At 39.5% G+C, this 15,219-nt stretch overlaps 1 protein-coding gene across 5 annotated transcripts in view; it reads left to right on the plus strand.

Annotated features, from left to right (window-relative positions):
* The window catches only part of LOC150082988 (uncharacterized), a 1,785,507-nt gene that overhangs the window by 1,505,305 nt on the left and 264,983 nt on the right, over positions 1-15,219 (plus strand). For all 5 annotated transcript variants that reach the window (XM_090377722.1, XM_090377724.1, XM_090377725.1 and 2 more), the window contains one exon: positions 3,000-3,147. In XM_090377722.1, coding sequence (XP_090233848.1) covers positions 3,000-3,147 — 148 coding nt within the window. The remainder of the gene's footprint in view (positions 1-2,999; positions 3,148-15,219) is intronic.

Genomic DNA, 15,219 nt, shown 5'->3' on the forward strand with positions numbered 1-15,219 from the left:
TAGTTACAGTTATGGATATTGTATATTTATTTCAAAGTATATTGCTGTTGCTGTATTCATGGAAAGTATGTATGACTGCTTGCTATATGCTGCTCGTCTTACTTCATTTGACTTCCTCAATAAAACTAATGCCCTATAAAGTGATAGTAGTTAACAGAAATTTTGTCTAGATAAATTTTATAAAGATTTAATTAGAATGTACAGTATAACGTATTGAGAGAGCTGGAATTACATGAATGTCTGAAGGATAATTAAGATAAAGAACACACTTTTACACTATGCAGTATGATTGTTTGAGATTTAGTTTATTGATAGTAGTTAACTACAAATGTTTTAAGTCACATAAACTCTCTCAACTTAAATAATGTCTATATCACTCTGCCACAATATTTATAACAATGTAATGTTTATAATTTTTTTCCTATTCTTGTTTTTTTTTATTTTTAAGGATAACAACTCAACAATATATCCTTCATACATAAATAACATATCCATTCTTTTATGTAAGTAAGACCTTTTTAATTGCAAAAAATTATCCTCTGAAGTTACTTTTAGATTAAATTTTTCTGAGGGATATTTGAAAAGTTTTGACTTACCAAATATTTCATTACTTAAAAATAAAATAAACACTATTAACTAACTCAATATTAAATTTCAAAGATATTTATGAAAGTGTAATCCGATTTTTAGAGAATTTTTTTTCTTTTTTTTATATATTTGAAAACATTCGTGCCCTCCAAAATAAGTTATTTCACAAAAGGAAAGAACCATGCATTAATGAAAACTTTTTTAACTTTTTTTTTTTTGGTAAATACTGTCTAAGGTTATGATAGAGGCATTATACAATGGTTGTCCATCATACAATGCCATCAAGTTTTCTGAATTTAGTAGGGTTTCTTTTGCCACCAAAGACAAACCCAAGTCTGGAGAATCTGTGACTCTCTAAGCTACAGATGACATTGATACTGTTTATGACCTGATTTGGAAACATTATTATTTGATTGAGTTGCAGTACATAAGAAGGATGCAAATATATTCTGTGAATAAATCCACAAAGAATTGAACAGAAAATATTTCAGTAAAATATTATACCGGGTGGGCAGGAGCAGCAGTGCATAGCACGTGCTTCTTGATTAGACTGGGGTTCAAGCCCATGACCACCAAATACAGAGGATACGGAAAGGTCAGGGAATGACCACTGCACATCCCGGAGCAATATGGCCTTAGTTGCTAATGCTCCTAAAAATCAAATAACAAGCAACAAACAACAGTAAAATGGATGTCAGATGAGATGTAGATGAAATTAAAATGTAGATGAAAAGAGAAAGAGATGTGGGGGGGGGGAAGAGAGAGAGAGAGCGATGAATTTTGTAAAGACAATTCTTGCAAAATTTGAGCAGGAGTCACTTTTCATCCACTGACACATTCACTTTTCATCCATGTTATCAACTGGCGGGAAAATTTCTCAGCCAGTTTATGATGATGGTGAATGAAAATGGATTCATTACTATGATTCAAAGACCAAACACTATCCATTCAGTAATATAATTAAGGATCTCCTTATCACAAGAAATTTTGAAGAGAACCATTAACTACCAAGGTGATGGCATCAATTTTATGGGACAAAGAAGGGATGATATTATTTCATTACCTTCAAAAGGGTAAATCCTTTATGGGCAAATATTTCCTTACTACTGAAATTTCATGAACAATTAAATGCCAAACACTGTGAGGAACTCTCCAAAGAGATATTCTTCTTGCATGACAATGCACTTAGAGCCTCTTTAACCATAGAGACAATCAACAATTAGTTTATGCATTGTCATGTCCACTCCCTTTTATCATATATGGCTCCTTAGTATTATATCCCTTTTCCTGCACTAAAAAAAAAAAAAAAAAAAAAAAAAAAAAAACATTTAAAAAGGGTTGCAGTGTAGTAAGGGATCTAAAAGATATGAGAGCTCAAGCATTTTGTATCAGGAGTGTAGTCCTTTGAAGCAACTGTTGAATAAAAGTTACTTCATTACCAAACTGCTTCATTTTTTCTGTGGTAGGCCAGAAATGTTTCAAATACTCTTTATATTTGGGGTTGGCTGGAGTTGTAACATAACTTGGGCTTATGAACTGGATAGCCAGTTGGCTTCCCATCCAACAGCCAAGATATTAAGAGATGCGGCTGGCATTTAGATGGGATACTAGGGTGAGATATCTTTCTGGTTGCCCATTACAACACATTAATTGCTGACATTCTGTAGTAGTTAGCAAATAATGACATTGCCCTGTACTGCTACAGTTATCCACTTATCAGACAGCAGATTCAGTTGCTCTGCTGTCTGATAAGTGACCATACCCATAATGTGTCATTGAGCTAAAATCTCTGTAAAAGTGTGTTCCTGTGACCTCTGGAATCTGTTCTGATTAAGGCTTAAAGCACCATTCTTAATTATGTGTGCTCTTACCAAGAGAGGCTTAATTTCTGCAAGTTGCAGCATCTGGAGACTAGGCACCTGCGAGGTGATCTGATTGAAATGTATAAGGCCTTGAATGGTTTGAGCAGGCTCAACACTGATGGGATACTTCTGCCTGCTCAGATTAAGAACCTAAGGGGGCTTAGATTCAAATTGAGGAAAGACAGTTGTAGAATAGATGTGTGGAAGTTTGCCTTTAGCCAGCAGGTAGTTGATTGCTGGAACAGACTTCCATCTGTTGTTGTGGAAGTTGATAGGTTAAATAAATTTAAGGCTGAATTAGATAAACATTTGGAGTGACCGGATTGGCGAAATGGGGAGAGTTTTTTTTTTTTTTTTTGGCTGATGCTGTATAAGCTTGCTTTCTTGCATCATATGCCTCGACTAATGCTAATGCTAATGTATGAAAACCACTGATGGCCCTCTGATATATATTGGAGGGTAATGTATAATATGTATTGGAGGAAAATAATAGTCACATATTTCTCTTGCATAAAAATATTACACTAAAATTCTTATTTTAATTTTTAGGTTTTCTACAACACCACTGATGTACCTAATGGAAAAACTATTTAATGAAGCCAGTATTGCCTTCATGGTGCTCTTTTGTATTAATCTGTTTATTGGAGTCAACATTATGATTGTTATTTTCATCCTCACTATGTTCAGACTTGATGAGGTAAGTTCATTCTATTTGTATATAAGTGTATTATATGTATAATAAATAAATTTGCTGTTTCTACTACAGTATGGCCACATGGGATCAAAGGAAGTTACCTGATAGACAGAATAAAAGAACATCATTGTATTTAGTGGTTATTTAGTGTTCACATGAACTCAAACAATATTAACTCAGACGTGCTGTATCCTTGCATTTGAACATTTGGTGTAGTTTTGCCAATAAAAGGACAGTAATGGCTAGTATTAGTATTAATCAGACCAAATGATGCATTGATAGAAACAACTAACTCTCCATCAGCCAAAAATAAAAGTAACTGCAGTTTTGCCCTGAACTCCTACCTCAACTATCTTGGGAAGTAATTTTTCAAAATGAATCTACAACACACTGCCCAAAAGTGAACTTATAAAATCTAATCATCTGTTGCTCCACTTTTACTTGACAACTCAAATATATCTTCATCATTTATTCTGCTTAGTCTTTTAATGGTCTTAAATAAATCTCTCAGGTCACTCCTGAGCTGTGTAGCCTCAGATTTTTCAGTCCGCATCTTTTAAGATGGTCCTCATATGGACAATCATTTGAAAATGGCAGAAGGTTATCAAATTGTAGCACGGTACTTAATGATTTTGTAATAACTGAGAGCAGACTGGAGGAGAAATTGTTGAAGTTAAACATAAGAAAAGCACCTGGGGTGGATGGGATCTATCCAGTTATAATAAAGGAGGCAGCAAAGCAATTAAGCAAACTCTTATCCATAATTATGAGAGCATCCTTGGACTCAGGGGAGGTTCCCACGTACTGGAGATGTGCAAATGTATCCCCAATTCACAAAGGGGAATCGAAGGGTGACACGAGTAATTACAGACCAGTTAGTTTAACTTCTGTTCCGGGTAAAATAATGGAGTCACTGGTTAAAGATGCATTGCTGGATCATCTAGACAAGACTGCAGCAATAATTCAGACACAGCATGGGTTTGTTAAGGGAAAGTCTTGTGTGACAAATTTGATAGGATATTATGATGTGGTTACAAAGGAACTGGATACAAAAAATAATTTTCATATATCATATATTTGAATTTCAGGAAAGCTTTTGACACTGTTGCGCATGGAAGACTATTGTACAAATTGGAGCAGAATGGTATTAAGAGTAAGTTGCAACAATGGATAAAAGGATGGTTAAGTGGGAGAAGACAGAGGGTGGTAATCAATGAGCGCTGCTCTTCGTGGACTAATGTTATTAGTGGAGTCCCACAGGGTTCGGTGTTGGGTCCACTGTTGTTTTGTATATTTATCAATGATATTGATGAAGGTATATCAGGCTTAATGTCGAAGTTTGCAGATGATACAAAGGTTGCCAGGATTGTTAATGACAGAAATGGCAGTGTGCTACTGCAACAGGATCTGGATAATTTGGGCAGATGGGCTAAGAAGTGGCAACTGAAGTTTAACCTTGACAAATGCAAAGTACTGCATATGGGTAGAAGTGACCCTAGAGAAACGTACCAACTGTGTGGTACTACACTTAAGATGGTAGAAAATGAAAAAGACCTGGGAGTAATAGTGCAGTCAGATATGAAGTTTTCTGAGCAATGCAGACGGGCTGCCAGGGCAGGTCATGGGGTTTTGTCAATGATATATAGGAATTTTGCTAGTAGGGAAAAGGTGATTGTCCCTCTATAGAAGGCAATGGTCAGGCCACGCCTTGAGTACTGCGTACAGGTCTGGAGGCCTCATTTTAGGAAGGATTTAGATTAGCTTGAACGTGTACAGAGAAGGGCAACAAGATTGGTGAGGGGGATGAAGGGATCCTCTTACCAAGAGAGGCTTAAGTTCTGAAAATTGCAGTGGCTGGAGACTAGGCACCTGTGCAATGATCTGATTGAGGTATATAAGGCCTTGAACGTTTTGAGCATGCTGAATTCTGATGGAATGCTTCCACTTGTTCAGATTACAAACCTAAGGGGTCATAAATTCAAAATAAGAAAGGACAGATGTAGAATAGATGTGCGGAAATTTGCCTTTAGCCAGCGGGTGGTTAATTGCTGGAACAATCTTCCATCTGTCGTTGTGGAAGTTGATAGGTTGAATAAATTTAAGGAGGAACTGGACAGGCATTCAGAGGGAATGGTGTGATTTTTTTTTTTTTTTTTTTTTGGCTGATGCTGCATAAGTTCAAACAGTATTCATATCATTGACAAGACACCATGAGCTACTCTAGCAGACCATCTGCACTGCTCAGAAACCTTCATATCTGCCTGCACAATTCCCCCCATGTCCTTTTCATTCTTTACCACTGTCAGTGTGGTACCACAGAGTTGATAAGCTACTCTGGGATTACTGTTTCCCATATGAAGTACTTTACATTTGACACCTCTCAGCCCATCTGCTCAACCTTTCCAGATCCTGTTGCAGCAGCATACTGTCAGTAGCGTCTGCCAACTTTGTATCGTCTGCAAACTTGGACATTAAGCTTGATATACCATGATATACCATTGTCAATATCATTTATAAATACAGAAAACAGCAATGGACCCAACACTGAACCCTGAGGGACTCCACTAATAACATTAGTCCACGATGAGCAGTGTCCATTGATTACCACTCTCTGTCTTCTCCTCTTCGACCATCCCTTTATCCATAGCAGCAATTTGCCTCCAATACCACACTGCTCCAATATGTGCAGCAGTCTTCCATGTGCAACAGTATCAAAAGCCTTTCTATGATCCAAAAATATAATATCAAAGTTAAAGCATCCAGTTCTTTTGTGACTGCATCATAGTCTCCAATCAAATCGGTCAGGCAAGACTTTCCCTTAACAAAACCATGCTGTGTCCAAGCTATAACTGAAGTCCTGTCTAGATGATTCTACAGTGCTTCTTTAACCAGTGCATCTGTTAATTTTCCTGGAACAGAAGTTAAACTCACAGGTCTATAATTACTTGTGTCATCCTTTGATCCTCCTTTGTGAATTGGGGTCACATTTGCACATCTCCAGTCTATGGGTACTTCCCCTGAGTCCAAAGAAGCTCTCATAATTATGGCTAAGGGTTTGCTTACTTCCTTTGCTGCTTCCTTTAATATAACTGGATAGATACCATCCACACCGGGTGCCTTTTTTATGTTTATCCTAAACAATTTCTCCTCCATTTTCCTCTCAGTTATTACAAAATCATCTAGTTCACTTCCAGAGTTTACTTCACCTCTGGCATTCCCCTTCCTGAATAACTCCTCATGTGTGAATGTTGATGCAAAATATTCATTTAGTTTGTTAGCTACCTGAGAAGAATCATCAACAGTTGAACCATCGATATCAAGTGGACCAATCTGATTCATCCCCTTCCTTGTAGAGTTTATATAAGTAAAGAACTCTTTGCTGTTTTTCTTTACGTGCTTTGCCAAATATTTTTCATAATCTGCCTTCAACTGCCTAACCTCCTTTGTAACTTGGTTACAGACCAGCTTATATCTATCATAGGTTTCTGTGTCACATGTTAATTTATATGTATCCCATGCATTTGTCTTCTCTCTCACACATGTCTAATTAGTTCATCTGACATCCATTTAGGCCTAAATCTTGAACAATATTTCTTTGTTGGTATGAAAAGCCTAGTAGCTTCCAAGATTAATTCTTTGACATAAGCATTGGGAGATCAAAATTGAGAGTAGGAGTGTGTAGGCCTAATGACTCTGATGAGTATAGTAAGATACTGTACAGGGAAATAGAGTGGGCCAGTAAATCAGAGAGTCTTATAATGGGAGATTTTAATTTCCCAGATATTGACTGGAATTTGGGGGGCTGGTCACTCACACACTAGTAAGGCTTTTGAGGATTTATTGGATGATTGTTTTCTACATCAGCATGTTCAGGAGGCAACTAGAGGGAAGAATACTTTTGATTTGATTATCAGCAGTGATTTTTCATGCATTAAGAATCTGCAGATAAATGAACCACTAGGTGGCAGTGATCACAGTGTGCTGAAGTGGGATTTACTCAAAGAGGTAACTACCATTAGGGGTAAAGGGAAGGGTTATTGCTTTCGTAAAGGCGACTACGATGGACTGAGACAGTATTTAAATTCTATACAGTGGGACCGACTGATGATGTTACCAACATCATCAGTCGGTCCCACTGACTGATGATGTTACCAACAGCAAATGCAAAATGGGAAGCATTCAAAGAACTTATCTTGGAAGCTACTAGGCTATACATACCAACTAAGAAATACTGTTCAAGGTTTAGGCCTAAATGGATGTCAGATGAACTTATGAGGCATATGGCAGAGAAGAAACATGCATGGGATACATACAAATTAACACATGACACAGAAGCCTATGATAGATACAAGTTGATCTGTAACCAAGTTACAAAGGAGGTTAGGCAGGCGAAGGGAGATTACGAGAAATCTTTGGCAAGGGATGCAAAGAAAAACAGCAAAGAGTTCTTTACTTATGTAAACTCTAGAAGGAGGGGGATGAATCAGATTGGTCCACTTGATATCGATGGATCGACTGTTGATGATCCTGCTCAGGTAGCTGACAAGCTGAATGAATATTTTGCATCGACATTCACACAGCAGGAGTTATTTAGCGAGGGGAAAGCCAGAGGTGTATTCAACTCTAGCAGTAAGCTAGAGAATCTTGTAATAACTGAGAGTAAAGTGGAGGAGAAATTGTTGAAGATAAACACAAGAAAGGCACCCGGGGTGGATGGGATCTATCCAGTGATATTAAAAGAGGCAGGAAAGGAAGTAAGCAAACCCTTAGCCATAATTATGAGAGCTTCCTTGGACTCAGGGGAGGTACCCACAGACTGGAGATGTGCAAATGTCACCCCAATTCACAAAGGAGGATCAAAGGCTGACACAAGTAATTATAGACCTGTGAGTTTGATTTCTGTTCCAGGAAAATTAATGGAGACACTAGTTAAAGAAGCACTGCAGGATCATTTAGACAAGACTTCAGCTATAGCTCGGACACAGCATGGTTTTGTTAAGGGGAAGTCTTGCCTGACCAATTTGATTGGATACTATGATGCAGTCACAAAGGAACTGGATGCAGGGAATAACTTTGATATTATATACTTGGATCTTAGAAAGGCTTTTGATACTGTTGCGCATGGAAGACTGCTCCACAAATTGGAGCAGTGTGGCATTGGAGGCAAATTGCTGCTGTGGATAAAGGGGTGGCTGAGGGGGAGAAGACAGAGAGTGGTAATCAATGGACACTGCTCGTCGTGGACTAATGTTATTAGTGGAGTCCCTCAGAGCTCAGTGTTGGGTCCATTATTGTTTTCTGTATTCATAAATGATATTGATGAGGGTATATCAAGCTTAATGTCGAAGTTTGCAGACGATACAAAGGTAGGCAGGGTTGTCAAGGACACTACTGACACGATGCTGCTTCAACAGGATCTGGAAAGGTTGAGCAGATGGGCTGAGAGGTGGTAAATGAAGTTTAACATTGACAAATGTAAAGTACTACACATGGGAAACCGCAACCCCAGAGCAACGTATCAACTCTGTGGTACTACACTGACAGTGGTAGAGAATGAAAGGGACCTGAGGGTGGTTGTGCAGGCAAATATGAAGTTCTCTGAGCAGTGCAGACGGGCTGCAAGAGTAGCTCATGGTGTATTGTCAATGATATATAGCAATTTTTTCTAGCAGGGATAAGGAGGTGATTATTCCCTTGTATAAGGCAATGGTCAGGCCACACCTAGAGTACTGTATACAGGTCTGGAGGCCTCATTTCAAGAAGGATGTAGAGCTGCTGGAACGAGTACAGAGAAGGTATGTGAGGTAAGAAGATTAGTGAATGGAACAAAGGGGTGCTCTTATGAAGAAAGGCTTAAGTTTTGCAAATTACAGTGTCTGGAGACTAGGCACCAGCAAGGTGATCTGATAGAGGTGTATAAAGCCTTGAATGGTTTGAGCATGCTCAATGCTGATGGGATTCTTCCTCTCGCTCAGAATAATCACCTGAGAGGGCATAAATTCAAATTGAGGAAGGACAGATGGAGAATAGACGTACGGAAATTTGCCTTTAGCCAGCAGGTGGTTGGTTGGTGGAACAGACTTCCATCCCTTGTCGTAGAAGTTGATAGCCTAAATAAGTTTAAGGCTCAGCTGGACAGATATTTTGAACGAACAGAGGGGTGAAGAGGAAGTGGTTTTTTTTTTTTTTTTTTTTTTTTGGCTGATGCTGCATAAGCTTGCTTTCTTGCATCAAATGCCTCTACTAATGCTAATGCTAATACTAATGCTTTCATTTCTTCCCATTTTGAATTTGCTGTTGGTAACATCATCAGTTGGTCCCACCGTATCAAATTTAAATACTGTCTCAGACCACCGTAGTCACCTTTACGAAAGCAAAAACCCTCTCCTTTACCCTTGATGGTAGTTACCTAATTGAGTAAATCCCACTTCAGCAAACTGTGGTCACTGCCACCCATTGGTTCCTTTATCTGCAGATTCTTGAAGCATGAAGAATCACCCCTGATAATCAGATCAAGAGTATTACTCCCTCTAATTGCCTCCTGAACATGCTGCTATAGAAAACAATCATCCAATAAATCCACAAAAGCCTTGCTAGTGTGTGAGTGGCCAACCCACAAATTCCAGTCAGTATCCAGGAAATTAAAATCCCCCATTCTATGACACTCTAATTTACTGGCCCACTCTATTTTTCTGCACAATTGCTCAATATACTCATCAGATTCATTAGGCCTATAACACACACCTACTCTCATTTTTCCTTTCCCAGTGCTTATGTCACACCAAACAGACTCAACATTGCACTGTTGGAAAGATTGTGCAGGGCTCAAGGGGTAGAATTTTTTGCAGCCTGGTCTGTACTTGTTAACAGGATAGACTGCTTCTACAGGGATGGGATACACTTAAATAGAAAGGGTGCAAGAATGTTTGCTGATGCTATCGAGGCAGTGTTAGGTGGGTCGGAAAACTGCTAGATTGGGGGGATACAAGGACTAATAGATTAACAGTAGCCACTGGCAGAGGTGAAAGTGATTCTTGCACTGCTTCTATTGGAATGAGCCGCAGCCTGGAAAATAAGATGCAGGATATTTCAGAGACTGCTGGTAATCATTGGGGTACAAGTAAACACATGGGTTGTGTTAGGGTAGATAAGAAAAAGAACAGGTGCATGTATACTTGTGTGTACACCAATGCTAGGAGTTTAGTAAATAAATTTGATGAATTTGAGGTATTGCTCAAAACATCAAAGGCAGATATTGTGGGGATTTCAGAGACGTGGTGTCACACAGATATAAGGAATGCAGAACTGGAATTTGGGGAGTACAATGTCTACAGAAAGGATAGACAGGATAGGAAGGGAGGAGGGGTTATGCTATTAGTTAAAAAACACATAAAATCCAAGGAAGTGAAGCCAGTCGAAATCGCTGGACAGTGCAGTGTCGAGTCAGTTTGGTGTGACATAAGCATTGGGAGATCAAAATTGAGAGTAGGAGTGTGCTATAGGCCTAATGACTCTGATGAGTATAATAAGAAACTGTTCGGAGAAATAGAGTGGGGCAGTAAATCAGAGAGTCTTATAATGGGGGATTTTAATTTCCCAGATATTGACTGGAATTTGGGGGCTGGTCACTCACACAGTAGCAAGGCTTTTGTGGATTTATTGGATGATTGTTTTCTACATCAGCATGTTCGGGAGGCAACTAGAGGGAGTAATACTCTTGATTTGATTATCAGTAGTGATTCTTCATGCATTAAGAATCTGCAGATAAATGAACCACTTGGTGGCAGTGACCACAGTGTGCTGAGTGGGAGTTACTCAAAGAGGTAACTACCATTAGGGGTAAAGGGAAGGGGTATTGCTTTCGTAAAGGCGACTACAATGGACTGAGACAGTATTTAAATTCTATACAGTGGGATCAACTGATGATATTGCCAACAGCAAATTCAAAATGGGAAGCATTCAAAGAACTTATCTTGGACGCTACTAGGTTTTACATACCAACTAAGAAATATTGTTCAAGGTTTCGGCCTAAATGGATGTCAGATGAACTGATGAGGCATATGGCAGAAAAGAAAAATGTATGGGATACATACAAATTAACACGTGACACAGACGCCTATGATAGATACAAGTTGATCTGTAACCAAGTTACAAAGGAGGTTAGGCAGGCGAAGGCAGATTACGAGAGATCCTTGGCAAGGGATGCGAAGAAAAACAGCAAAGAGTTCTTTACTTATGTAAACTCTAGAAGGAAGGGGATGAATCAGATTGGTCCACTTGAGATCGATGGGTCAGCTGTTGATGACCCTGCTCAGGTAGCTAACAAACTAAATGAATATTTTGCATCAACATTCACACATGAGGAGTTATTCAGCGAGGGGAATGCCAGAGGTGTATTCAACTCTAGCAGTAAGCTAGAGAATCTTGTAATAACTGAGAGTAAAGTGGAGGAGAAATTGTTGAAGATAAACACAAGAAAGGCACCCGGGGTGGATGGGATCTATCCAGTGATATTAAAAGAGGCAGGAAAGGAAGTAAGCAAACCCTTAGCCATAATTATGAGAGCTTCCTTGGACTCAGGGGAGGTACCCACAGACTGGAGATGTGCAAATGTCACCCCAATTCACAAAGGAGGATCAAAGGCTGACACAAGTAATTATAGACCTGTGAGTTTGATTTCTGTTCCAGGAAAATTAATGGAGACACTAGTTAAAGAAGCACTGCAGGATCATTTAGACAAGACTTCAGCTATAGCTCGGACACAGCATGGTTTTGTTAAGGGGAAGTCTTGCCTGACCAATTTGATTGGATACTATGATGCAGTCACAAAGGAACTGGATGCAGGGAATAACTTTGATATTATATACTTGGATCTTAGAAAGGCTTTTGATACTGTTGCGCATGGAAGACTGCTCCACAAATTGGAGCAGTGTGGCATTGGAGGCAAATTGCTGCTGTGGATAAAGGGGTGGCTGAGGGGGAGAAGACAGAGAGTGGTAATCAATGGACACTGCTCGTCGTGGACTAATGTTATTAGTGGAGTCCCTCAGAGCTCAGTGTTGGGTCCATTATTGTTTTCTGTATTCATAAATGATATTGATGAGGGTATATCAAGCTTAATGTCGAAGTTTGCAGACGATACAAAGGTAGGCAGGGTTGTCAAGGACACTACTGACACGATGCTGCTTCAACAGAATCTGGAAAGGTTGAGCAGATGGGCTGAGAGGTGGTAAATGAAGTTTAACATTGACAAATGTAAAGTACTACACATGGGAAACCGCAACCCCAGAGCAACGTATCAACTCTGTGGTACTACACTGACAGTGGTAGAGAATGAAAGGGTCCTGAGGGTGGTTGTGCAGGCAAATATGAAGTTCTCTGAGCAGTGCAGACGGGCTGCAAGAGTAGCTCATGGTGTATTGTCAATGATATATAGCAATTTTTCTAGCAGGGATAAGGAGGTGATTATTCCCTTGTATAAGGCAATGGTCAGGCCACACCTAGAGTACTGTATACAGGTCTGGAGGCCTCATTTCAAGAAGGATGTAGAGCTGCTGGAACGAGTACAGAGAAGGTATGTGAGGTAAGAAGATTAGTGAATGGAACAAAGGGGTGCTCTTATGAAGAAAGGCTTAAGTTTTGCAAATTACAGTGTCTGGAGACTAGGCACCAGCAAGGTGATCTGATAGAGGTGTATAAAGCCTTGAATGGTTTGAGCATGCTCAATGCTGATGGGATTCTTCCTCTCGCTCAGAATAATCACCTGAGAGGGCATAAATTCAAATTGAGGAAGGACAGATGGAGAATAGACGTACGGAAATTTGCCTTTAGCCAGCAGGTGGTTGGTTGGTGGAACAGACTTCCATCCCTTGTCGTAGAAGTTGATAGCCTAAATAAGTTTAAGGCTCAGCTGGACAGATATTTTGAACGAACAGAGGGGTGAAGAGGAAGTGGTTTTTTTTTTTTTTTTTTTTTTTTTGGCTGATGCTGCATAAGCTTGCTTTCTTGCATCAAATGCCTCTACTAATGCTAATGCTAATACTAATGCTTTCATTTCTTCCCATTTTGAATTTGCTGTTGGTAACATCATCAGTTGGTCCCACCGTATCAAATTTAAATACTGTCTCAGACCACCGTAGTCACCTTTATGAAAGCAAAAACCCTCTCCTTTACCCTTGATGGTAGTTACCTATTTGAGTAAATCCCACTTCAGCAAACTGTGGTCACTGCCACCCATTGGTTCCTTTATCTGCAGATTCTTGAAGCATGAAGAATCACCCCTGATAATCAGATCAAGAGTATTACTCCCTCTAATTGCCTCCTGAACATGCTGCTATAGAAAACAATCATCCAATAAATCCACAAAAGCCTTGCTAGTGTGTGAGTGGCCAACCCACAAATTCCAGTCAGTATCCAGGAAATTAAAATCCCCCATTCTATGACACTCTAATTTACTGGCCCACTCTATTTTTCTGCACAATTGCTCAATATACTCATCAGATTCATTAGGCCTATAACACACACCTACTCTCATTTTTCCTTTCCCAGTGCTTATGTCACACCAAACAGACTCAACATTGCACTGTTGGAAAGATTGTGCAGGGCTCAAGGGGTAGAATTTTTTGCAGCCTGGTCTGTACTTGTTAACAGGAGAGACTGCTTCTACAGGGATGGGATACACTTAAATAGAAAGGGTGCAAGAATGTTTGCTGATGCTATCGAGGCAGTGTTAGGTGGGTCGGAAAACTGCTAGATTGGGGGGATACAAGGACTAATAGATTAACAGTAGCCACTGGCAGAGGTGAAAGTGATTCTTGCACTGCTTCTATTGGAATGAGCCGCAGCCTGGAAAATAAGATGCAGGATATTTCAGAGACTGCTGGTAATCATTGGGGTACAAGTAAACACATGGGTTGTGTTAGGGTAGATAAGAAAAAGAACAGGTGCATGTATACTTGTGTGTACACCAATGCTAGGAGTTTAGTAAATAAATTTGATGAATTTGAGGTATTGCTCAAAACATCACAGGCAGATATTGTGGGGATTTCAGAGACGTGGTGTCACACAGATATAAGGAATGCAGAACTGGAATTTGGGGAGTACAATGTCTACAGAAAGGATAGACAGGATAGGAAGGGAGGAGGGGTTATGCTATTAGTTAAAAAACACATAAAATCCAAGGAAGTGAAGCCAGTCGAAATCGCTGGACAGTGCAGTGTCGAGTCAGTTTGGTGTGACATAAGCATTGGGAGATCAAAATTGAGAGTAGGAGTGTGCTATAGGCCTAATGACTCTGATGAGTATAATAAGAAACTGTTCGGAGAAATAGAGTGGGGCAGTAAATCAGAGAGTCTTATAATGGGGGATTTTAATTTCCCAGATATTGACTGGAATTTGGGGGCTGGTCACTCACACAGTAGCAAGGCTTTTGTGGATTTATTGGATGATTGTTTTCTACATCAGCATGTTCGGGAGGCAACTAGAGGGAGTAATACTCTTGATTTGATTATCAGTAGTGATTCTTCATGCATTAAGAATCTGCAGATAAATGAACCACTTGGTGGCAGTGACCACAGTGTGCTGAGTGGGAGTTACTCAAAGAGGTAACTACCATTAGGGGTAAAGGGAAGGGGTATTGCTTTCGTAAAGGCGACTACAATGGACTGAGACAGTATTTAAATTCTATACAGTGGGATCAACTGATGATATTGCCAACAGCAAATTCAAAATGGGAAGCATTCAAAGAACTTATCTTGGACGCTACTAGGTTTTACATACCAACTAAGAAATATTGTTCAAGGTTTCGGCCTAAATGGATGTCAGATGAACTGATGAGGCATATGGCAGAAAAGAAAAATGTATGGGATACATACAAATTAACACGTGACACAGACGCCTATGATAGATACAAGTTGATCTGTAACCAAGTTACAAAGGAGGTTAGGCAGGCGAAGGCAGATTACGAGAGATCCTTGGCAAGGGATGCGAAGAAAAACAGCAAAGAGTTCTTTACTTATGTAAACTCTAGAAGGAAGGGGATGAATCAGATTGGTCCACTTGAGATCGATGGGTCAG

Source organism: Mastigoproctus giganteus, chromosome 7 (genome assembly GCF_048544385.1).
Source record: "Mastigoproctus giganteus isolate SK-2022 chromosome 7, ASM4854438v1, whole genome shotgun sequence".
Classification (NCBI taxonomy): Eukaryota; Metazoa; Arthropoda; class Arachnida; order Uropygi; family Thelyphonidae; genus Mastigoproctus; species Mastigoproctus giganteus.